At 37.7% G+C, this 24,402-nt stretch overlaps 1 protein-coding gene across 1 annotated transcript in view; it reads left to right on the top strand.

The window, feature by feature from the left end:
- DCHS2 (dachsous cadherin-related 2) overlaps positions 1–12,242 on the top strand; it is a 276,456-nt gene extending 264,214 nt beyond the window's left edge. The window contains exons 17-20 of the mRNA XM_032148516.2: positions 3,781–3,911; positions 5,760–6,046; positions 7,279–7,411; positions 9,458–12,242. Of these exons, the coding sequence (XP_032004407.1) occupies positions 3,781–3,911; positions 5,760–6,046; positions 7,279–7,411; positions 9,458–12,081 (3,175 nt within the window). The 3' untranslated portion in view covers positions 12,082–12,242. The remainder of the gene's footprint in view (positions 1–3,780; positions 3,912–5,759; positions 6,047–7,278; positions 7,412–9,457) is intronic.
- The last annotated feature ends 12,160 nt before the right edge of the window (positions 12,243–24,402 follow it).

The raw sequence follows: 24,402 nt of genomic DNA, 5'->3' as shown, positions 1-24,402 counted from the left end.
CTCTCTTTTTCATGCTGAAGGCTTTCTGTAAATAAGTGTTGATTCTTAGATACAAGTGAGGCAATGTGAAAGTCATTAGAACCTCTGAGTGGGCTAGAGGGACTTGACTAGCACACTTCACTTTCAAATGAACCACAGGGGAAGTCGACTATTTTTCAGGATGACATACAAACGGCAGTATATGGGGTTCACTTTTCTTTCGGAGGGGACTTTCAGTTCTCCAGAGAAGGTCTTTCAATATTACTAACCCCAAGTATGAACCAAAGGCATTCTTTGGCTGAGAATCCAGAGTAATGGGCAAGAGGGACATAACTACCCTGTATTTAAAATAACATAAATTATCTTTCTATTTAAATAATCTGAATTTAAAATATTCTTCCTATTTTTATCTCAATACCTCACTGCAATTTTTGCCATGTCTTGAGCCTCTCCTTGGTGACCTGGGAGCAACTCTGCTCCTCATGTATCTTTATGCTCCTCTGAATGCATTTTAAAAGACTTTTAGAGTGGTTTTAGGTCCACAGCAAAATTGAGAGACGGTGCAGAGATTTCCTGTATATCCCTGCCCACACACATGCACAGCCTCCTCCGTTATCAAAATCCCCACCAGAGTGGTGCATTCGTTACATTTGATGAAGCTACACTGACACATCATTATCACTCAGATTTACAGTTTTCAGTGGGATCCACTCTTGGTGTTGTACATTCTGAGTGGATTTTAATCTCTGATTTCCTTTGGCCCACTCATCTGCAACCACTCTTCAGTCTGCTTGTATTTTCCAGAAATTGTTGATATTTCTCATTCATTTCACTCACTAATATCTTCCCTCATTTTTTAGCTTTATGGACTTATAACTTATTATAAAAGATTTTTGATATCATTTTAGAAGAATCTTGAGAGGAAGAGAAGATAAAACCTGTGTAGTCAGCTTGCTGTCTTTAACCAGAAATCATAGTTTTTCTTTTCGTAGTTATTTCTGCTGGTGGCTGATATTTTAATTCTTTCAGAATTTCAGAAGGAATAGAAAATTCCTGCTAGATGTTTAAGATATAAATGAGAGTTTTGAAAAATCCTCTACCAACAAGTTTAGTACTTGTTAAGACAATCAAAAAGATCCTTCCTGGTCAAAGGCCTTATTTAAAGTTTAACATGGTAAAAGAAGCTTCCCATGGTTGATAGAATAGGAAAAAAATGCTCTGAATTTAAAAGGCTTAGAATGGGCCTGTTCTAAATCTGGTCAGTTTCATTTATTGTCTCTAGCGATAATAGTAATCAGCGCAACAGTTGTGGAACATGGAGTGAGTTGGACTGGCTACAACCAACAGTTTCACAACTGCAAAAGAGCCATCATAGATGGCTTGAAGTCTTGCAGAGGTTGTGTACAGAATATCTGCACATCTACCTTTGTATTTTTTTTGTTTGTTCTTCAGGTCATTGAGAAACCGTTTCCTTTCCCATTTATTTTGATGCTAAACAACATATTTCTCTCCATTTCAAAGAATCTCACTTCTTTTTAATCTGACAAGATAATATGTAGGATGCCTGAAATTGTAACATTGTGAAAATAATGGTAATTATGGCTACAGTAGAAGAGTTGATAGAAACTTAACTTTGATGTCTTGGCTGAGACTTTAGATGACATTGGAAGGGGCAAGCAGCACGGGAGAAAGCAGTTTGAGTTGATTATTTTTGGTAAAATATTTCCATATGTATCTGACTTGACATTCACACTAACAAAATAAACTTTCCGCATATAATTATTCCAGAAGTTAGGCTCCAGAAATGTGAAATTCAGGTTGTTGTTCTACCAATATTCCAACTCTGATAATGCAGAAGGCAGCCTGTGTTCTTCATGAATAGTAGATAAGCCCTGATTATTTAATATTAAGTGGAATTCAAACCAAGAAGGAGTTGATGTTTATTTCATGTCACTTTTAAATTTAGGACTGGAAAGAGAAAGAACATTCATCAAGTGAGCTAACAATGAAAACAAAGTGAAAGTGTATCAACTTTCAAGACATAGTTTCTTAAAAGGTGGTTCCCACAACTAGCTGAGACTAATTCCACTTCTGAAATAAAGAGCATCTTCTAATTAATAACTCATTTTACTACTCAGCCGCCCTCCTAGCCTTCATCGTGTTTAGAGGGGAGTGAAAAATAAGCCAATAATTATACATTAGAATGTGATATATACACAATAAGAGAGGTATGTTCAACAAGTATCATGAAGCACAGGTTTCCAGCTGACAAAACGTGAGCCTGAATCCCAGCTCTGTCATACGTGTATAACCTTGGGGAAATCTTGAGAAACCAACATTCAATACTTACTAAAGAAAAGCAAATAAGGCAGCTCCCTGCCCATAAGAAACTTCCAGAAGAGGCAGACAAATATGTTATTAAGAAAAAAGAGTGATGATTGCTATGGCAGAAGAATGTACAGGGTGCTATGGGAATACATAAAAGTGCATTTAAATCAAATGAAAGATCCATGACAACTTCACAGAGATGTGAGCTTTGAAAAACCAAGAAGGTGTAAGGGCTGGGATTCCATGTAAAAGCAAGAACAAAAAAGTTTATGTGAACATGTTCAGGGGTTGGATACCCTCTTAGAGACATGGAGAGCCAAAGAAGGGTTTTAAATAGGGAGGTCAGGTTTTCAAACTAGGATCTTAGAGCAATTGAGTGCAATATGGAGGGTGGATGGAACAAGAGGAGACTCACAGTAGGGAGGTTGGTAATTTATCAGTTACTCCTGGTGAGAAAAGATACAATACATATAGAGCATTTCAGGTAAAAATGGTGAGGGGCTGAGGCTACAGGGGACTGGCTTGTCCAGGTTTGCTTGGGACGTTAGTGGATAGAGCACTGAAAGTCCCATGTCCAGTTTGCCTGGAGTATCTTGGTTTTAAAAACACTGCAAGTCTTATATCCCAGGAAATTCTTCACTCCCAAACAAAGCAAAATGTGCTGATTACCATCCATGAGGGCTCTGAAGGTAGGAGTGAAATGGCTGGGGACACTAATCCAAGTGACATCCAGGAGGTAATACCGATAAGATACATAATTAGTTGAACATTGGAAGGGTGGTGAGAGAAAGGGAGAAGTTGAAGAAAGTAACAAGATTTGTAGTTTGTTTGATGGAGAAGCTCATTGTAGCATCATCCAAGAGAGATTCAATTAGTCTATGTAAATTCTTTCAGATCATGGACTTTCACCTCTACTTCACAATCCTAGCCAATCACGCATCTTCTGTAAGTGTGTTCATCATAGCGGTGTCCTGTCTTAATTCTAGCATTTCGATTGATTTGCTATTTGGATCCAAAAATATCAGTACAAAGCAATCTTTTAGTGCCTACATCTTTTGTTGGTTCAGTAAGATGGAAATATGTAGCAATATCCAGACCATGGCATGGCAAGGTGGAGACAGTCTACTTATCCAAAGTACAGGTATTGGTGTTTCTATTTTTTAAGATTATTCTTCACAGGACAGGATTGAATTTTATAGTCTGGCTCTCCGAAATGGTCCATTTTGACATTAATGCCTCATGATCCCTGGCAGCTTGCTGGATTTGGTTCTCTGAACATGCCAAAAATAAATAAATTTCAGAGTGCCATTCTTATGAAATACATTTTAAATGATGCCATTTAGAAAATCCAAGAGAGAAATAAAAGTAGCTAGTCAGCTCATTTTAAAATTTTCAACTAGATATTTGATATTTATGTTGTTTTTCTAATTCCTGGATGATGAATCACATTCTTTGATTATTTTTCTAAACCAGCTTGATTGTCCAAGCCACAGATAAAGGGATGCCCAGGCTTTCTAATACGACTATAATCAAGGTACAGGTGACTGATATAAACGACAATGCCCCAGCTTTTCTCCCCTCTGAAGCAGTGGAAATTGCAGAAGGTAAGTGTGACAATTTGGCATAGTGGTTTTGATTAACTTGTATAAGATCATTTACTATTTTCTTTAGCCAGACACTGTATTAACATGAGTGCTAATCCTCAACAACCATGCAAACTAGATCATTTTTCTCTTCATTTTGCAGAATAAAAAATGGATGATCATAAGTTAAATATTAAATGTCAAAGGAGTAAAATGTTAAAGCTGAGATTTGCACTCAGATCAGCTGGAGGCCAAGTCCCCATGCTCCAACCATCATCCCTTATAGTATCTGTTTATAATGCAGACATTTCTTACAAATTATATCTACTCTATGAAGAAGCATATTTTGTTGACTGTGATAACCATTGTGAACCTCCTCTAAGAAGAATCAACATTCATAACTCTGTCAGTCTTTTCAGGATACGACTAACAACTAATTAGTGAAGTGAATTAGATGTTTATTGTACAAAGCCATCATTTTCCCCAGAATAACCTTATCTTCAACGTTTGTACCACACTAATGGTAGAGGTTGAAGCTAGAAATTTTTAAGTGAGATGCTGGTTAATCTTCATTATTTGGGTCTGTGGGTTATACAATGGTCCCGTAGTCTGTGGACCCAAAGTTGTCCATGGTCAATGGCTGCATTGGTGAAACATAACCTAAGTCTTTATAGTTGAAGATGAAAATAATGGTGACCCCTCGCTTGCCTCTCTACTTCACTCGTAATACTACATTAATTCCTAGAATGTTTCTAACATTTTATTATGTTCACTTTCTAAACAAATTACAACCATAACCTCTCACAGAGGGAAATATTCCAGACATGTCTATGCGTAGAGATATCTACAAATATTACAGCCTACAAATAAAATAAATTCTCCAGTTTTGCCTTTTGCATATTTGATATATTTTCATTTGATTTTATTGAAGGTTCTATTTTTCAGCACTTGCGATTAGTGTTAAAATACAGCGATGGGCCTAATATAAATATATCACAAGAAGAAACTACATAAATCAAAACATACTGAATAGGGTACGGTGTGGTTGGTGCACATCAAGAGTGTTCAAGCTTGAAAATGGAAAATTATGGGTTTCATATACAATGGAACTATTCTGAGCATCTTGGCATATTCTTTCTAGCTGTACCGTATCTGTAAGCTTAAAAACAAAGTCCCTTTCACGGGCTGTTTAGGCTAGAGAACATATGTGGTGAGTGAGGCATTGAACATTTCATCTATTTTGTAATTTTTTGGTGAATAATATTTGAGATTTGCTTTCCTCACTAGTACTATGTAGACTTTGTTTTTCTATAGTCTTAATAATTTTGAGAGTCAGATTTAAGAAAAGGAAGCAGTGTGTGCACCACTCCAAAATAAATAATTGTACAAAAATAAATATAAGGAAATAAGTATCTAATTTGAACATCAGTGCCCAAATATTTAAACCTGGCCTATTTTTGAAAATGCCATGTTTTGTATTAATGTCCTGAGTAATACCCTTCATCCCATTCATATCCCCCATGAATATATTATTTTGATACAGAAACTGTATATTATAAATAAGTGGCTTAGAATGCTTCTTGGTAGTGGAATTGTGTTGTAAGCATATAATGAAAACAATGTAATATAAAAATTGAATATACCCTACCTCCCCAATTCCCTACTCAGTGGTAAATTTTCACTTTTATTGGTCTCATAAATTCTTCAGAGTTTTTGTTCAGTGCATAGTGAGCTTTGTATGAGAAATCAAGCCAAGAAAGAGCAAATCATATTGGACTTAGAATAAAAATACTTGGATGGAACTACTAAAGAAATGTATTTCAAAGGATGAATTTTAATGGAGACTGACACTGGTCATGACTATTTCAGATTCTTTGCCTGGTGTAATTGTGACTCATGTGTCAGTTCATGATGTGGATTTGAATTCAGCTTTCATATTCAGTTTTGCCAAAGAGAGTAATCCTGGAACCAAGTTTGCTATTGATCAGAACACTGGAGTGGTGGTGTTGGTGAAAACATTGGATTTTGAAGAAATGACTGAATATGAGCTGCTCATCCAAATTTCTGATTCGGTGCACCACACAGAGGGAGCACTCGCAGTCCGCGTGCTGGATGTCAATGATAATCCACCAGTGTTTTCTCAAGATTTCTATCAGGTAAAGGGCTTAAAGAGATGCTGAAACCAAAGCCAAAACTAGAAAGAATAGAGAATAATGTAAGTCTTCCATCGCCGATAGACTAATTCAGATAGACAGCATTCACTGTTTTTAGTGCCTAAGTTAACGCTGCGGGTTTTACACTTAATATCACGGAGTCTATAAGTACATATGGAAATGAATGTCTCATTCAGTTTAGTTTGCTACATATGTATTTTTTTTTTTTTTAGTTTTTAGAGGTTGTAGTCCAGTTTGTCATGACAATTGGAACCTGCCTAATATTTGCAAAACCAGTGATAAGATTGTTTGCATTATCTGCAGTTAATTTGGGAAAATTCTTTCTTTCATAGGCATATTTTTGGAATGCATTGATTAAAATTTTACAGAAAAAAATCATGAACTATAAAGTGGAAATTTTAGCTTTTAGAGCATAGTATGTGTTTATAGAAGTAAGGGCCAGCATAGCATTCAACTCAATACTTGCAAATGGACTCCAGAACTTTTGAATGTAGCAAATGCAAGATTTAAGCATAAACACAAGGGGAGGCTAACCTAAGTAATGAGCCCTGTGAAGGCTTGCTTGAATTATGCCATGTATGTAATGGAATAATATATTAGTGAATGTATTAACTATTTTCTGCCACATAGAAATAGTTTAGAAGAACTTTTCTTCATAGTAAAAAAAAAAAAAAACTGAATAAAATTACTTTTAAAACTTATATTTTTCTGGCCAGGCATGGTGGCTCACGCCTGTAATCCCAGCACTTTGGGAGGCTGAGGTGGGCGGATCACCTGAGATCAGGAGTTCAAGACCAGCCTGGCCAATGTGGTGAAACCCCATCTCTACTAAAAATACAAAAATTAGCCTGGTGTGGTGACAGGCACCTGTAGTCCCAGCTACTTGGGAGGCTGAGGCAGGAGAATCACTTGAACCCGGGAGGCAGAGGATGCAGTGAGCTAAGACCACGCCACTGCACTCCAGCCTGGGCAACAGAGCAAGATTGCATCTCAAACAAAACAAAACAAAACAACGCCTTTTTTTCTGAATCCAGGGACTATTCACACAATCTTTTAAATATTTCAGTTCCATAAATTAGTATGTCTAACAAAGTCAGGTTGTATTGTATGGTTTCCATAATCAAAATGAATAAAATGACCTCATGTTCTGTCCCTGTTTGTGAAAATACCTTCAGCCTTTAAGCACAATGTCCCTATTTTTCTTTTTCCCTCAGGTCACAGTTCCTGAATCATTACCTGTGGGGTATTCAGTGCTGACTCTGTCAGCCACAGACTTAGAAAGCAATGAGAACGTTTCTTACAGAATTCTATCCTCTTCTAAGGAATTCTCCATTGATCCTAAGAATGGTGAGTTATTTATAGTTGCATTAGTGCTCATAGGTTTGGGTTTCAAAGTAGAAACCTGAAATAACCCTTTCTAAATGCCTCTATAAAAGTTCCCCACCTCCCCACACCCCACAGAATTATAAGCACGACTGTTTCATTACTCTTCACATCAAGTGCTGCAGTAGCAAATGCCAGTGTTATTTCTCTTCTCCAACATCTCAGTGGCTGGAAAGCAAATGTCACTGTTTAAATGCTGGTAAATGCTCACAGATTCAGAGACCCCAGTATAATAAACACCCAGTTACATCCCAGGCACAGTTCAGGCAATTATCCCAGGATTCAGCAAGAATCAAAATGATGTTGAAGGGATTAAGTTAGTGCTGAAGACTTCATATTACTATAGTTTGGTGCTTTTTTCCCGAGCCAAGTTAAAAAAAAATCAGTAATAGCATTATATGTTCAATAAGCACAAGAATAATTTTAAAAGCAAAATTATTTAAGCATCTCTACCAACTAGAAACCACTGTGGTGTTTTGGTTTACTTGATGCTTCCCAAGGCTTTTTGTCTTTTTATCAGAGACCAAGACATTCGTGGTTGTGAAATGCCTTCAGGCAAGTGATTCTACATTCAATTAAACAGTATATAGAGAAAGTTGAACAGTGAGTGGATATTTAATTTAATTTAAAAGCTAAATTTTATAAAGATGAATAATTAGCAAAACAATGTCCCTAGCAGGGCATACTAGAAAATAACAGGGCCTGGGAGACATCACACTCTGTGTTCCCCATTTCTATCCACCATTGCATCATTTCACAACTGAGAGTTCATTTAAAAATTAACCTTGGGATTATCTGAAAGGGGAATTTAGTCCCAAAATACCAGCATGAAGCCCACCGGGTATTGTAAATGGAGAAGTACGTCCTGTATCATTCTGCTTGTGGATGAACAATTACTGCATGATTACAAACATATCAGGAATTTGGCTTTTCTGTTCTTCTCTCTGTATCCCCACCCCACCACCCCACCGTCTTTTCTCTCTCTCTCTCTCTCTCTCTCTCTCTGTCTCTCTTTCTGTAGTCCCAGATGATGGCAACTGCCACCCTGTCCACAGCAAATCACAGTGTGCAAGGCAGTTCTTCTGAGCACTCAATCCTTAGCAACACTTTTACTTAACATGTGCTATTGACAAATTTTGCACTGAGCTATTGATTCAAATATTTTTAAAACATTAAATGTTTAATTTAAAACATTAAATGCAATGTTTAAAACATTGAAGGCAATGTTAAAAACATTAAATGCAATGTTTAAAACATTAAACACACTAAGCTATTGATTCAAATATTTTTAAAACATTAAATGATGGCAGATTTAGTTCATGGTTGGGACTCTAACTGAAACATGGCATTTAAATGTCAGCATTCTGTATTCTTTCTTAGTGACCATCCTTAAGACATATTTATCTTAAAAATGTTTTAACACACATATTTATAAAAATTATATATTTCTATATTTAGTACAATAAATTTTATTAACTACATTTCAGCAATCAGGGAAAAATCGACTTGCATGAACTGTAGGAAAGCCCATCTCTCTAATTAAGCAATAGTATAATAGTAACGCAGCATTATCATTTTTACTGCTTTCATTTGGCTTGAATATCAACAAGTATCTCCAGAATAAGTATCTTTATGCCAGAATATCTCTATACATGTGTTTGTGGGTAGTAGAATGGGGTATAAATTTTACAAACAAAAATATTTTTTAAGAATAGTGGAACAACTTACTATACAAAAATAAAATTCAGAGGAATTTGTGGCAAAAGCAACCTCAAGCAGCACACATATTTCACAGAGTGAATGTCATGAATATTATTTCTGTATCTTACATGTTATAAACATATAAATACAATAATTTGTATTTCTATTTGGAGTCATTGTTCATTGTGACTTAACAAATCTAACAAAGAATTAAACACATATTAGTAGACATTGGATAGTCAACTGCTGATTAAATGGATCATCAAAACTGCACCTCACAGTGTTGAAATACTATGTCTTATTTTTCAGGCACAATATTTACTATCAGTCCCGTATTACTTCTGGATACAATATCAACAACTCAATTTCTTGTTGAAGCCAGTGATGGTGGAAATCCTGACCTGAGAGCTCTTACTTTAGTGGAGATAGGAATACAAGATATGAACAATTATGCCCCTGAATTCACAGTCAAATCCTATAATCTTAGCCTAAGTGAGGATGCTCTGGTTGGAAGCACGCTTGTTACGTTTTCAAACATCGACCATGACTGGACCCGTGAAAACACATATGTTGAATATTCCATCATCAGTGGTAATTTACAGAACAATTTTCATGTGGAAACTAATTTCTTTCATTCAGAATATCCTTATAAGCAAGTCGGTTATCTTGTGTTGCTTCACAGTATGGACAGAGAAGCAAGTGCTAGCCATGAGCTTGTCATTCTGGCATCTGACAGTGGCTGCCCTCCATTGAGTTCCACAGCTGTCATATCAATACAAGTACTTGATGTCAATGACAATCCTCCAAACTTCAGCAGCCTGAGCTATCACACCCATGTCAAGGAAAGCACCCCTCTAGGGAGTCACATCACTGTCGTCTCAGCAAATGACCGTGACACAGGGTCACATGCAGAAATCATCTACAACATCATCTCTGGAAATGAGAAGGGACATTTTTACTTAGAAGAAAACACTGGAGTCCTTTATTTGATTAAACCTCTGGATTATGAAGAAATGACAAAATTCACCTTAACTATTCAAGCTTCAGATGCAGAAAAGAAACACTTTTCTTTTGCGGTTGTGTTTGTCAATGTCCTGGACGATAATGACCATGCACCTCAGTTTATGTTCTCAAGCTACAGCTGTATCGTTCCAGAAAATCTGCCTATTTCCTCTACCATATGCTCTATAAATGCTCTGGATTTTGACGCAGGTCCGTATGGAGAATTGACCTATTCTATTGTATCACCCTGTTTTCTCACTCATGGACTGTCTTATGATCACGATCTCTTCCTCATTGACCCTTTGACAGGGGATATTCATGCTAAGCAAATCCTTGACTATGAAAATGGCAATAAATACTGCCTCACCATCCAAGCCAAAGACAAAGATGATGCGACAGCCTCCTTAGTGGTCTGGGTGGATATTGAAGGGATAGATGAATTTGAGCCCATTTTCACTCAAGATCAGTATTTTTTCACCCTCCCAGAAAAGAATAAAGACAGACAGTTGATCGGCAGAGTGGAAGCCTCAGATGCAGATGCTGGTATTGATGGAGTCATTCTTTACTCCCTTGGAACCTCATCTCCTTTCTTTTCAGTAAATAAAACCAATGGAAATATTTATTTGATTAGAGCCCTTCCCCTAATAAAAAGTCAACTCAACAAAGAAGACACCATGGAAATGAAAATAATCGCTCATAGTCCCAAATCAGACTCCAAGTTTGCATCTTGCACTGTTTTTGTGAATGTGTCTTTCTCCTCTGAAGGAACACCCTTGGCAGTGTTCGCCAGCAGCTTTTCAGTCAGCCTGGTGGTCTCCTTTTTAGTGTTTCTGATACTCATCTGCACTCTAATTGTAATGATTTTAAGACATAAACAAAAAGACACAAGAAACAATTATGAGGAGAAGAAAACCTCATCTTTAGATATGGACTTGGGAGTGACCCAGGATGCCAGTGTGCTCAAAGCCTTCCAGAAAACTGACAACTGCAGTAACGAGGTGGTCCCTGTGGATGCCACGCCGGAATGGTTGAGTTTAATAAGTATCATGGAGAAGGACATTGTCAATCTGTACAGACACTCAAATTCCAGTGGCCACTGTTCTGTGGAAGGAGAAACTGCAGAAGATAAGGAAATCCAGAGGATAAATGAGCATCCCTACAGAAAGGGCTCAGACTCAGCTCTGAGTGACCACGAGTCCAGGGTGCCAGACTCGGGTATCCCGAGGGACTCAGACCAGCTCTCCTGCCTATCTGGGGAAACCGATGTGATGGTGACTGCTGAAACAGCAGTAGCCAGCCAAACATTTGGGGAAGGAGATCAAGGGGAAGGCTGCAGCACCACCTGTGCTCAAAATAATGTGTTACCCCAGACAGTTCAGAAGAGAGAGGCAAAAGAGAGCATCCTGGCTGATGTTAGAAAAGAGTCTGTCTTTATTTCAGGTGATCAGGAAGTAAGGTGTGCAGCTCTTTCAACTCAGACAACCTCTGATCATGATGGAAGAGGCAACTATCACTGGAATTATCTTCTCAGTTGGGAGCCCAAATTCCAACCTCTTGCCTCAGTATTTAATGATATTGCAAAACTAAAGGATGAATATTTGCATATGCCTGGCATTCCAAAAGAGAAGAAATCTTTTGTTTTTCCACCCCCTTTGATAACAGCAGTAGCCCAGCCTGGGATTAAAGCAGTCCCACCAAGAATGCCGGCAGTAACCCTGCAGCAGATGCCTCTGAAACACCCACGCTCTCCCATCCCCTACCATCTTGGTTCTCTGCCAGAAGCCATGACTCCCAATTTTTCTCCATCTCTCTCCCTATTGATGATGCAGCCTCCTGCCTTGTCTCCACTGTTGTCAGCAGGAGAATTATTAGGAACACACGTCAGTGGTACATGCCATGAACTTAAAGCAGAAGATGAAATTCAAATATGAAACCACTGGGATGCCAAGTACCTGCCCACCATTGGTCATGAATGAATGAACAAAATGTTTTCAAGCCAGCAACTCGAGATTGGGCTCATTTTTATCTAAAAGCAAGTGATATAATTTAATTCGAGTTTTTAAAACTTCCCCATTAAAGTTTCTCAAATTTCTTCCAGCCTTAATGAAAAGTTATTTCCTCTTTTAATCCTTATGTGTTGCTCTCAGGACTCACATTTGTATATATTAAGTAGTGTATATTCTGTCAGACCTGTTATCTGTATGATTAGACTTCCAAAAGACACAGTGAACTTAACTGACTGCCAGAATGTTTATATGGAAACGAAATATAGTGTATTCTGGTCACATTGCTGCTCATCACACTGCTATATCGAAAACAAATTAGTAAAGGCTAAATAGGGAATGAGTTTAGGTCAGAACATATTATAACAGAGAGGGGAAGTCTAGAGGAATAAACTTTCATTTTAAGATAAAGCAACAGTCAGTGGATCTGATATATTTAGAGGAGTATTTCTCCATTTTTCCCCATATACCACACCTGTAGAGTTTAGCCATAATTGAATTTCAATGTGGAGTCTTTTGGAAAACTAATAAAAAATTCAGAAGGAAATTTGTCATAACTCTGTGCCAATAGGGAGAAACAAATAGGATTTATAATGATAGGTAATATAAATAATTATTCATGATTAAATAAACCAGAAATGCATATTCCTGATAGAGGGCCAGGATTGATACTCGCAATATTTATGTGGTTTGCTACCACCTGAGACATATTATCTTGGCCTTCTTTACAAACAGAATGGCTTTTTTTTTTCAGGTCTTGTCTTATAAGTCGGTGTGAGTAAAGACATTAAACTTCAAAGGTTAATTTATAGCAATTTCTTCATTTTATTTTCTTCTAGATACAGTAACTTTTGTGTGAAATAATTTATCCACTCAATGTCAGTTTTTAAAGTTTGTGTAGATAAAAATCATGTTATTAGCTAATGATAAATCTCATAGACTAATTTAGCAATATATTTTTAAATGAAGTTTTTTTATGGAAATGTTTCTACTATAAAAGTTAAGAATAGAAGTCAGAAGTCTTTTTACCATTTGCTCACACACATGTGCAGCTTTCACTGTCATTAGACGGAGCAGTTTGGCACATGGTTAAAATGACTCTGTACAATTACTATTTTAGAAATATAGCAGTGCTAGATGGTGCTCATATACAATGCTCTAGCCTTCTTTCTGATGAGCCTGGGAATCCTCGCAGATTCTCATCCCTTTCAGAAAGGTGGAGGGCATCCTGACGGTGGTGGTGCAAAAGTCCTCTTCCCGTGGTTGGCACCAGGGCCAGGTGTTAGGCTAACAGTTTGGGAATTCTAATGTGAAATCTAAAGGGTATCGTGTGGCTTTCTTAGTAGTTAGGATGGGCTTCTACTACAGAAATAGTTCCTTTGTGTTCTTCCATAAGCCTCATCTGTGAAATTTTGTGACGTAATTTCTCTTTACTAAAAAATATTGCAGGGTGCAGTGTTTGGTATCTGGTTTTGTAGATAAATAATTCTACAGCTTCCTATGCTGATATTTACTATTACCTATCTATGCTGACTCAGATTGAGAACAAATGTATAAAGTTATATTACAAAGTGTATGAAACATGAAGGTTTTTGAATAAGCCTGAATTCCTAGGAAAAATCCTTTAGGAGTAGAAAATTTAAATATTATGGGACTGATATATGTTTCTCCTTTTCTTCCTGGCATTTGGGGAAGAAGATTTCGTGACTTTTGTAAAAAAAAAAAAAAAAACTCCACACATATTTAATCATTTATGTGTTCCAGTATTTATTATCTCTGACTCTTTCGAAAACATTGCTTTGAGCATAGAAAGAAACCCTATACTATTTTTCCTAATTATATATGGAAGTTTTTTTTTTCACAATAGAATTATTTCTGGAAACCAAGAACATTTTGTTGTTTTTAATTAAACAGGTTCTTCATTTACTTATGCTTAAAAAGAGTTATTCATCTACCTATTCCCTAGGTTATTTATTACTGTGATTTATTTACCTATTATGGATGTGATTCTGTATGTTTTCTAGCCATTTCATAAAAACAGAAGACATGTAATAGAGCTTTTTTTATCAATATTTAATGGATTTTTAATTGATGGATTTATTTTTCTGTATCCAGTGCCACAATGCCACCAAACAAGTACTACAAGTGGGATTGGGGGTAAAAATGTGAGCACGCTGGTTAAGTGTTTGCAATAAATCATATGTCAGCCCTTTCAACTAGAGTGCTTTTTTTCCTAAGTAAACAATATAATTTGTACATTTTTCCTTCAAGTGTAATATTAACTTGCCTCATATGTTCTGGGTTACTTTGCTGATCTATGCACTGGCTTTAGCACTCTGGAGGGGGTACAGAACTTGTTAGTGGAAAATCATATTAAGCCCTAAATTCATAAGCTATAAAATAAAAGACAGTTGTCTCTTGTGGAATTTTGGCTGCCTGAAATTCTGGACTTTCTTGTTGGCAGCCTTAAAAATACTGGTGTAAATCAGTACCAAATGAATATCAAAATTCCATGTCCTAGTAGTAATCATTGAATTGGCTTCCAAAATGGATTCCTGGGCAAAGAAAAAGAAAAATGCTGTATCTTTAGGGATTTGATCACTTAATTCTTTTAAAAATTATTAAAATGGACTCTACATTACTGGCTGCCTCCATGTGTTCATATTCAATCTATAATAGACATCCAGTTGAGACAGGATTTGTGTTTCTCGGCACCTTCACCTTTAGCCCTCCTTGCTGTGTTTTCTAGAAGTTATAGCAACAATAATTAATTGTAAATTTTAAAGTTATTTTCATTCAAACAGACACTTTGTTAGTTTTGTTCTGCCATTCTATACATACCTTAACTTTAAAAAGCAAGACATACCTAAGGATCTAAGATAATCCACTTCAAAGCAATAAAATATATGGCGTTAATATGTCAGTGTATTCTCACATGATATTCCAGATAAGCTAATTGAGTCTATTTTCACAGCATGTTTTACTTGAGCTCAAAGGTATAGAACCATCTATTTGGCCATAACTGAAGGAAGTTAGAATGGAAGATGGTCCTGTACAGGAGGGATACTGGGATCCAGTGGAGTTGCAGAAGATTTGCTTAGGACCCAAATGAAGCATTTCAGTGGCAGTTTTTACCCATTATAAAGATGGAAGGAGTAAACAGGAGGGTGGAGCCAAGATGGCCAAATAGGAACAGCTCCAGTCTACAGCACCCAGCGTGAGCGACGCAGAAGACGGGCGATTTCTGCATTTCCATCTGAGGTACCGGGTTCATCTCACTAGGGAGTGCCAGACAGTGGGCACAGGACAGTGGGTGCAGTGCACCATGCGCAAGCCAAAGCAGGGCGAGGCTTGCCTTGCTCGGGAAGTGCAAGGGGTCAGGGAGTTCCCTTTCCTAGTCAAAGACAGGGGTGACAGACGGCACCTGGAAAATCGGGTCACTCCCACCCTAATACTGCGCTTCTCCCACGGGCTTAAAAAACGGCACACCAGGAGATTATATCCCACACCTGGCTTGGAGAGTCCTATGCCCACGGAGTCTCGCTGATTGCTAGCACAGCAGTCTGAGATCAAACTGCAAAGTGGCAGCAAGGCTGGGGGAGGGGCGCCTGCCATTGCCCAGGCTTGCTTATGTAAGCAAAGCAGCCTGGAAGCTTGAACTGGGTGGAACCCACCACAGCTTAAGGAGGCCTGCCTGCCTCTGTAGGCTCCACCTCTGGGGCAGGGCACACACAAACAAAAAGACAGCAGTAACCTCTGCAGACTTAAATGTTCCTGTCTGACAGCTTTGAAGAGAGTAGTGGTTCTCCCAGAATGCAGCTGGAGATCTGAGAACAGGCAGACTGCCTCCTAAAGTGGGTCCCTGACCCCCGAGCAGCCTAACTTGGAGGCAACCCCCAGTAGGGGCAGACTGACACCTCACATGGCCAGGTACCCCTCTGAGACAAAACTTCCAGAGGAACGATCAGGCAGGAGCATTTGTGGTTCATGAAAATCTGCTGTTCTGCATCCACTGCTGCTGATACCCAGGAAAACAGGGTCTGGAGTTGACCTCTAGCAAACTCCAACAGACCTGCAGCTGAGGGTCCTGTCTGTTAGAAGGAAAACTAACAAACAGAAAGGACATCCACACCAAAAACCTATCTATACGTCACCATCATCAAAGACCAAAGGTAGATAAAGCCACAAAGATGGGAAAAAAACAGAGCAGAAAAACTGGAAACTCTAAAAATCAGAGCGCCTCTCCTCCTCCAAAGGAATGCAGCTCCTCACCAGCAATGGAAAAAAGCTGTACAGAGAATGACTTTGAAGAGTTGAGAGAAGAAGGCTTCAGACAATCAAATTACTCTGAGCTACAGGAGGAAATTCAAACCAATGGCAAAGAAGTTAAAAGCTTCAAAAAAAAATTAGACGAATGGATAACTAGAATAACCAATGCAGAGAAGTACTTAAAGGACCTGATGGAGCTGAAAACCAAGGCACGAGAGCTACATGATGAATGCAGAAGCCTCAGTAGCTGATGCAATCAACTGGAAGAAAGGGTATCAGTGATGGAAGATGAAATGAATGAAATGAAGCGAGAAGAGAAGTTTAGAGAAAAAAGAATAAAAAGAAATGAACAAAGCCTCCAAGAAATGTGGGACTATGTGAAAAGACCAAATCTACGTCTGATTGGTGTACCTGAAAGTGACAGGGAGAATGGAACCAAGTTGGAAAACACTCTGCAGGATATTATTCAGGAGAACTTCCCCAATCTAACAAGGCAGGCCAACATTCAGATTCAGGAAATACAGAGAATGCCACAAAGATACTCCTCGAGAAGAGCAACTTCAAGACACATAATTGTCAGATTCACCAAAGTTGAAATGAAAGAAAAAATGTTAAGAACAGCCAGAGAGAAAGGTTGGGTTACCCACAATGGGAAGCCCATCAGACTAACAATGGATCTCTTGGCATAAACTCTACAAGCCAGAAGAGAGTGGGGGCCAATATTCAACATTCTTAAAGAAAAGAATTTTCAACCCAGAAATTCATACCGAGCCAAACTAAGGTTAATAAGTGAAGGAGAAATAAAATATTTTACAGACAAGCAAATGCTGAGAGATTTTGTCACCACCAGGCCTGCCCTAAAAGAGCTCCTGAAGGAAGCACTAAACATGGGAAGGAACAACTGGTACCAGCCACTGCAAAATCATGCCAAATTGTAAAGACCATCGAGGCTAGGAAGAAACTGCATCAACTAACGAGCAAAATAACCAACTAACATCATAATGACAGGATCAAATTCACACATAACAATATTAACCTTAAATGTAAATGGACTAAATGCTCCAATTAAAAGACATAGACTGGCAAATTGGATAAAGAGCCAAGACCCATCAGTGTGCTGTATTCAGGAAACCCATCTCAGGTGCAGAGACACACATAGACTCAAAATAAAAGGATGGAGGAAGATCTACCAAGCAAATGGAAAACAAAAAAAGGCAAGGGTTGCAATCCTAGTCTCTGATAAAACAGACTTTAATCCAACAAAGATCAAAAGAGACAAGGCCATTACATAATGGTAAAGGGATCAATTAAACAAGAAGAGCTAACTATCCTAAATATATATGCACCCAATACAGGAGCACCCAGATTCATAAAGCAAGCCCTGAGTGACCTAAAAAGAGACTTAGACTTCCACAGATAATAATGGGAGACTTTAACACCCCACTGTCAACATTAGACAGATCAACGAGACAGAAAGTTAACAAGGATATCCAGGAATTGAACTCAGCTCTGCACCAAGCAGACCTAATACACATGTACAGAACTCTCCATCCCAAATCAACAGAATATACATTTTTTTCAGCACCACACCACACCTACTCCAAAATTGACCACATAGTTGGAAGTAAAGCACTCCTCAGCAAATGTAAAAGAATAGAAATTATAACAAACTGTCTCTCAGACCACAGTGCAATCAAACTAGAACTCAGGATTAAGAAACTCACTCAAAACCGCTCAACTACATGGAAACTGAACAACCTGCTCCTGAATGACTACTGGGTACATAACGAAATGAAGGCAGAAATAAAGATGTTCTTTGAAAACAACAAGAATAAAGACACAACATACCAGGATCTCTGGGACACATTCAAAGCAGTGTGTAGAGGGAAATTTATAGCACCAAATGCCCACAAGAGAAAGCAGGAAAGATCCAAAATTGACACCCTAACATCACAATTAAAAGAACTAGAAAAGCAAGAGCAAACACATTCAAAAGCTAGCAGAAGGCTAGAAATAACTAAAATCAGAGCAGAACTGAAGGAAATAGAGACACAAAAAACCCTTCAAAAAATTAATGAATCCAGGAGCTGGTTTTTTGAAAAGATCAACAAAATTGATAGACTGCTAGCAAGATTAATAAAGAAGAAAAGAGAGAAGAATCAAATAGATGCAATAAAAAATGATAAAGGGGATATCACCATCAATCCCACAGAAATACAGACTACCATCAGAGATTACTACAAACACCTCTACACAAATAAACTAGAAAATCTAGAAGAAATGGATAAATTCCTCGACACATACACCCTCCCAAGACTAAACCAGGAAAAAGTCGAATCTCTGAATAGACCAATAACGGCTCTGAAATTGTGGAAATAATCAATAGCTTACCAACCAAAAAGAGTCCAGGACCAGATGGATTCGCAGCCGAATTCTACCAGAGGTACAAGGAGGAACTGGTACCATTCTTTCTGAAACTATTCCAATCAATAGAAAAAGAGGGAATCCTCCCTAACTCATTTTATGAGGCCAGCATCATCCTGATACCAAAGCCTGGCAGAGACACAACCAAAAAAGAGAATTTTAGACCAATATCCTTGATGAACATCGATGCAAAAATCCTCAATAAAATACTGGCAAACCGAATCCAGCAGCACATCAAAAAGCTTATCCACCATGATCAAGTGGGCTTCATCCCTGGGATGCAAGGCTGGTTCAACATACGCAAATCAATAAATGTAATCCAGCATATAAACAGAACCAAAGACAAAAACCACATGATTATCTCAATAGATGTAGAAAAGGCCCTTGACAAAATTCAACAACACTTCATGCTAAAAACTCTCAATAAATTAGGTACTGATGGGACGAATCTCAAAATCATAAGAGCTATGACAAACCCACAGCCAATATCATACTGAATGGGCAAAAACTGGAAGCATTCCCTTTGAGAATGGGCACAAGACAGGGATGCCCTCTCTCACCACTCCTATTCAAAATATTGTTGGAAGTTCTGGCCAGGGCAATTAGGCAGGAGAAGGAAATAAAGGGTATTCAATTAGGAAAAGAGGAAGTCAAATTGTCCCTGTTTGCAGATGACATGATTGTATATCTAGAAAACCCCATCGTCTCAGCCCAAAATCTCCTTAAGCTGATAAGCAACTTCAGCAAAGTCTCAGGATACAAAATCAGTGTACAAAAATCACAAGCATTCTTGTACACGAATAACAGACAAACAGAAAGCCAAATCATGAGTGAACTCCCATTCACAATTGCTTCAAAGAGAATAAAATACCTAGGAATCCAACTTACAAGGGATGTGAAGGACCTCTTCAAGGAGAACTACAAACCACTGCTCAATGAAATAAAAGAGGATACAAACAAATGGAAGAACATTCCATGCTCATGGGTTGGAAGAATCAATATCATGAAAATGGCCATACTGCCCAAGGTAATTTATCGATTCAATGCCATCCCCATCAAGCTACCAATGACTTCCTTCACAGAATTGGAAAAAACTACTTTAAAGTTCATATGGAACCAAAAAAGAGCCTGTATCGCCAAGTCAATCCTAAGCCAAAAGAACAAAGCTGGAGGCATCACGCTACCTGACTTCAAACTATACTACAAGGCTACAGTAACCAAAACAGCATGGTACTGGTACCAAAACAGAGATATTGACCAATGGAACAGAACAGAGCCCTCAGAAATAACGCCACCTATCTACAACTATCTGATCTTTGACAAACCTGACAAAAACAAGCAATGGGGAAAGGATTCCCTATTTAATAAATGGTGCTGGGAAAACTGGCTAGCCATGTAGAACGCTGAAACTGGATCCCTTCCTTACACCTTATACAAAAATTAATTCAAGATGGTTTAAAGACTTACATGTTAGATCTAAAACCATAAAAACCCTAGAAGAAAACCTAGGCATTACCATTCATGACATAGGCATGGGCAAGGACTTCGTGTCTAAAACACCAAAAGCAATGGCAACAAAAGCCAAAATTGACAAATGGGATCTAATTAAACTAAAGAGCTTCTGCACAGCAAAGGAAACTACCATCAGAGTGAACAGGCAACCTACAAAATGGGAGAAAATGTTTGCAACCTACTCATCTGACAAAGGGCTAATATCCAGAATCTACAATGAACTCAAACAAATTTACAAGAAAAAAACAAACCCATCAAAAAGTGGGTGAAGGCCATGAACAGACACTTCTCAAAAGAAGACATTTATGCAGCCAAAAGACACATGAAAAAATGCTCATCATCACTGGCCATCAGAGAAATGCAAATCAAAACCACAATGAGATACCATCTCACACCTGTTAGAATGGCAATGATTAAAAAGTCAGGAAACAACAGGTGCCGGAGAGGATGTGGAGAAGTAGGAACACTTTTACACTGTTGGTGGGACTGTAAACTAATTCAACCATTGTGGAAGTCAGTGTGGTGATTCCTCAGGGATCTAGAACTAGAAATACCATTTGACCCAGCCATCCCATTACTGGGTATATACCCAAAGGACTATAAATCATGCTGCTATAAAGACACATGCACACATATGTTTATTGCGGCACTATTCACAATAGCAAAGACTTGGAACCAACCCAAATGTCCAACAACGATAAACTAGATTAAGAAAATGTGGCACATATACACCATGGAATACTATGCAGCCATAAAAAAATGATGAGTTCATGTCCTTTGTAGGGACATGGATGAAACTGGAAATCATCATTCTCAGTAAACTATTGCAAGGACAAAAAAACCAAACAATGCATATTCTCACTCATAGGTGGGAATTGAACAATGAGAACACATGGACACAGGAAGGGGAACATCACACTCCAGGGACTGTTGTGGGGTGGGGGGACGGGGGAGGGATAGCATGAGGAGATATACCTAATGCTAAATGACGAGTTAATGGGTGCAGCAAACGAACATGGCACATGGATACATATGTAAGTAACCTGCACATTGTGCACATGTACCCTAAAACTTAAAGTATAATAATAAAATAAATAAAATAAAATAAATGTAAACAATAGAAAATATTTTAAAAAGTTGAAGGAGAAAAGTGAAAGAGGAAGGGAGGGGGAGAGGCAGCGAGGGACAGAAGAGAAATAGATAATTAAATCTTAAAATGAATAATTAGGACACAAGTAGAGAAATACAAGAAGGTAGATGGGTAAGGACTTTTAAAAAGTAATTTTTAATGTATGAAGATTTTTCTGAGTCATTAGCCCTTCACAGATTCATCCTTTTGAAGAATCTCTTTTCCTCCTTTCTTTGTGTTCCTCTCAAATCTCTCTCTCCATTGTCTGACAATTTAGAGGTATCAAGCTGTGAATTGAAAGCTAGATGATAATGAACGAGAATACATTTGACCATGAAAACTTGCATTTATTGTTTTTTTTGGGGGGTGAATTTCAGAACAAAAAGGTAGGAATGATTACCTTATTTCCCACTCTACATTGGCATTTAGAATGCCACAGTTTTAAGTAGTTGCTTTTATTCATATAAACAAGTAAATGGACATTCAGAAGACAGTGGGTCAGAATGTGGAATTTCATTACCTAATCTTTTTTCCTGATGGCCAATCAGGAAATGAGTGCATGCTTGACAGTTGCGAGTTTATGTTAAAATATTACATTTTATATCACTTTTAAACCACAGTATAAAATAACACAAGGGCATGGTCAATAGTTTGTTCTCAAACATTGTCAATTTTATTTGAATTCTGGTGCATAAATTATTCATAAATTAAATTATTCCATATAGATCGAAGAAATTTGTCTATTAGAAACAGAATGTGGCCATCTTAGAAAGATCCAGCCTAAAATGGCTGGAGTATCAAACTATACCTTTCTCTTATAAACTCAGAACTTGGCTATTTGATGACAATTAACACTTCCTACTGTTTTGGTCTACATATCTTTATTCATTTCACCCAATGCATTTGCTAAACCAAAACTGTGAAGTGAGTAAGAGAGAGGGGGAAGGCATGGCAAATAAATAGCAGATGCACAAGTACATCTCTTGAATGAGAAAGCATTATTTTGGTTAGAAAACTAAATAAATGGATTTCATTGTTAGATAGTAAACCCTCAGGGCCTGTCTCCACTTGCATTATGAGGTACAGATGGTTTTTAGAATGAATGAGTACATATGTGAACGGGCACAGAGGATGCTAGTAATGCAAGGATGTGATACGTAGCCTCGAACCCATTAGGTAAGAATGCTACAATAGTTCTGTGATTTTAGCCAGTCACAAAGCAGAGAGAAAGTAAGTTTAAACATTATATCAAAATATTATAGAATATCTTATAAAATGCCAAAGGAATAGTAATTTCTTCTGTAATCTGGTTTCGTTTTTTTCCTTCTCTCTGCCTTCCCCACAATATACATGTATATCTTGTGAAGTTTAGACATAAGAGAAACAAGCTATATATGACATTCAAAAGCATATTGTTTGAGACAGCAACATGACATGACCAAGCACACTGGTTTAATTTAATTTCTGATCTCATAATAAACTGTAACTGCCCTATAGCAGAATGGCAGAATGAAGTTCTATCAGTATGATAACAAAATGCAGTTCAGTAGATATGCCTAGAATGTTTACATCAAAATGTATCAATATTAAAGTACAAACAACATAAGGAATTTATGAGGGATATTCTATATGTGCATATACTTAGTGTGCGTCAAGGGTAACATTTTAAACAAATACAGATTATCTCACAAGTGTGTGCCAGGGTATTAGGGAAGGGAGTAAACGTGAAATTTCTCCTCATACCATAAACAAATAATTCTCAGAAAAACCAGCCTAGTGAGATAGGATAGAAAGACAGTGTAGTATGATGTCTCTCCAAAACTAAATAAAGAAAGTGATTTAGGTTTTAGTCAGGGCAACATGGCAGCATCAGTGCAGATTTTTAAACCATCCCAATTTCCCTTACAAAATCGTTAGAGCATCTAGAATAGTAAAAGTAAAACCTCATGGTCATCTTCAACAAAAACAAGGGTCATTCTTACAAATTCTAGAATATGGGTAGGCAAGAAAAATTACCAACTATTGGCAGTAACAGAGAGGAGAAAGGGGGAATTTCCAACTTTCTGTGAGCTGGAGTACCAAGAATCCACAAGTACTCACCTCCTAAAGCAGAAGTCTGCTCTTGGATGGAAACCTAGCAGGCAGGTCTGAGAATAATTGCCAAAACTAGAGAGAGGTTACAGAGCAGCAACTCTGTAGATGGCTGTAGAAAAACTAAAGTGAAATCAGATTATGCAGGGGCACTCAAGTCCCAGAGCCTCTGGAAATAGTCAACCAAAATTTCCTTCTGTAAGAAGAGAACCCCACACTAAGTAAAGTCTACTGAAAATAGAATTCAAATCCATATAAATAGAAAATGGAGAGAAGTCCTAGATGTAAAGGAGAGAAGGGACCAGAGAAAGCAGAAGGTACAAAGGGGTCCTATTTGTAAATATTTTGCAGAAACAAAAGAAGAAGGGGTCTTAAAGCCATGCATGAATCTAGGAAAGCTATTCTGGTCTGCTACCACCCCTACATTATAACCCCTAAAATGTAATATAATCCATCTCAATAAAACATGAGCAACAGAAAATAATTCCAGAATAAAATGTCTTGTAAGCAAAGACATTTTATTTCATACATGCGCTGACTGACACAATAATGAACAGTGAAGATACACTAGAAAAATATAGCAAAAAGGCCAATAAAAGAAGTTTTTTTTACTTAATATTTCAAAACCAGCTAAAGAACATTAGGAAAATAATAAAAACTGTAAAGGTTGCATAATCAATCAGACAAGGTGAAAATTAAAAGGCTAACCAAGAGGAGGATACTAAAAGAAAGAAAACAGAGCTCAAGAAATAATTGAGGAACCTCCATACTGTTCTCCATAGTGGAGGTACCAATTTACATTCTCACCAACATTGTAGAGGGTT

This window comes from Hylobates moloch, unplaced genomic scaffold, assembly GCF_009828535.3.
Source record: "Hylobates moloch isolate HMO894 unplaced genomic scaffold, HMol_V3 SCAFFOLD_3, whole genome shotgun sequence".
Lineage (NCBI taxonomy): Eukaryota > Metazoa > Chordata > Mammalia > Primates > Hylobatidae > Hylobates > Hylobates moloch.
This window is presented reverse-complemented; position numbering and strand designations above follow the sequence as displayed.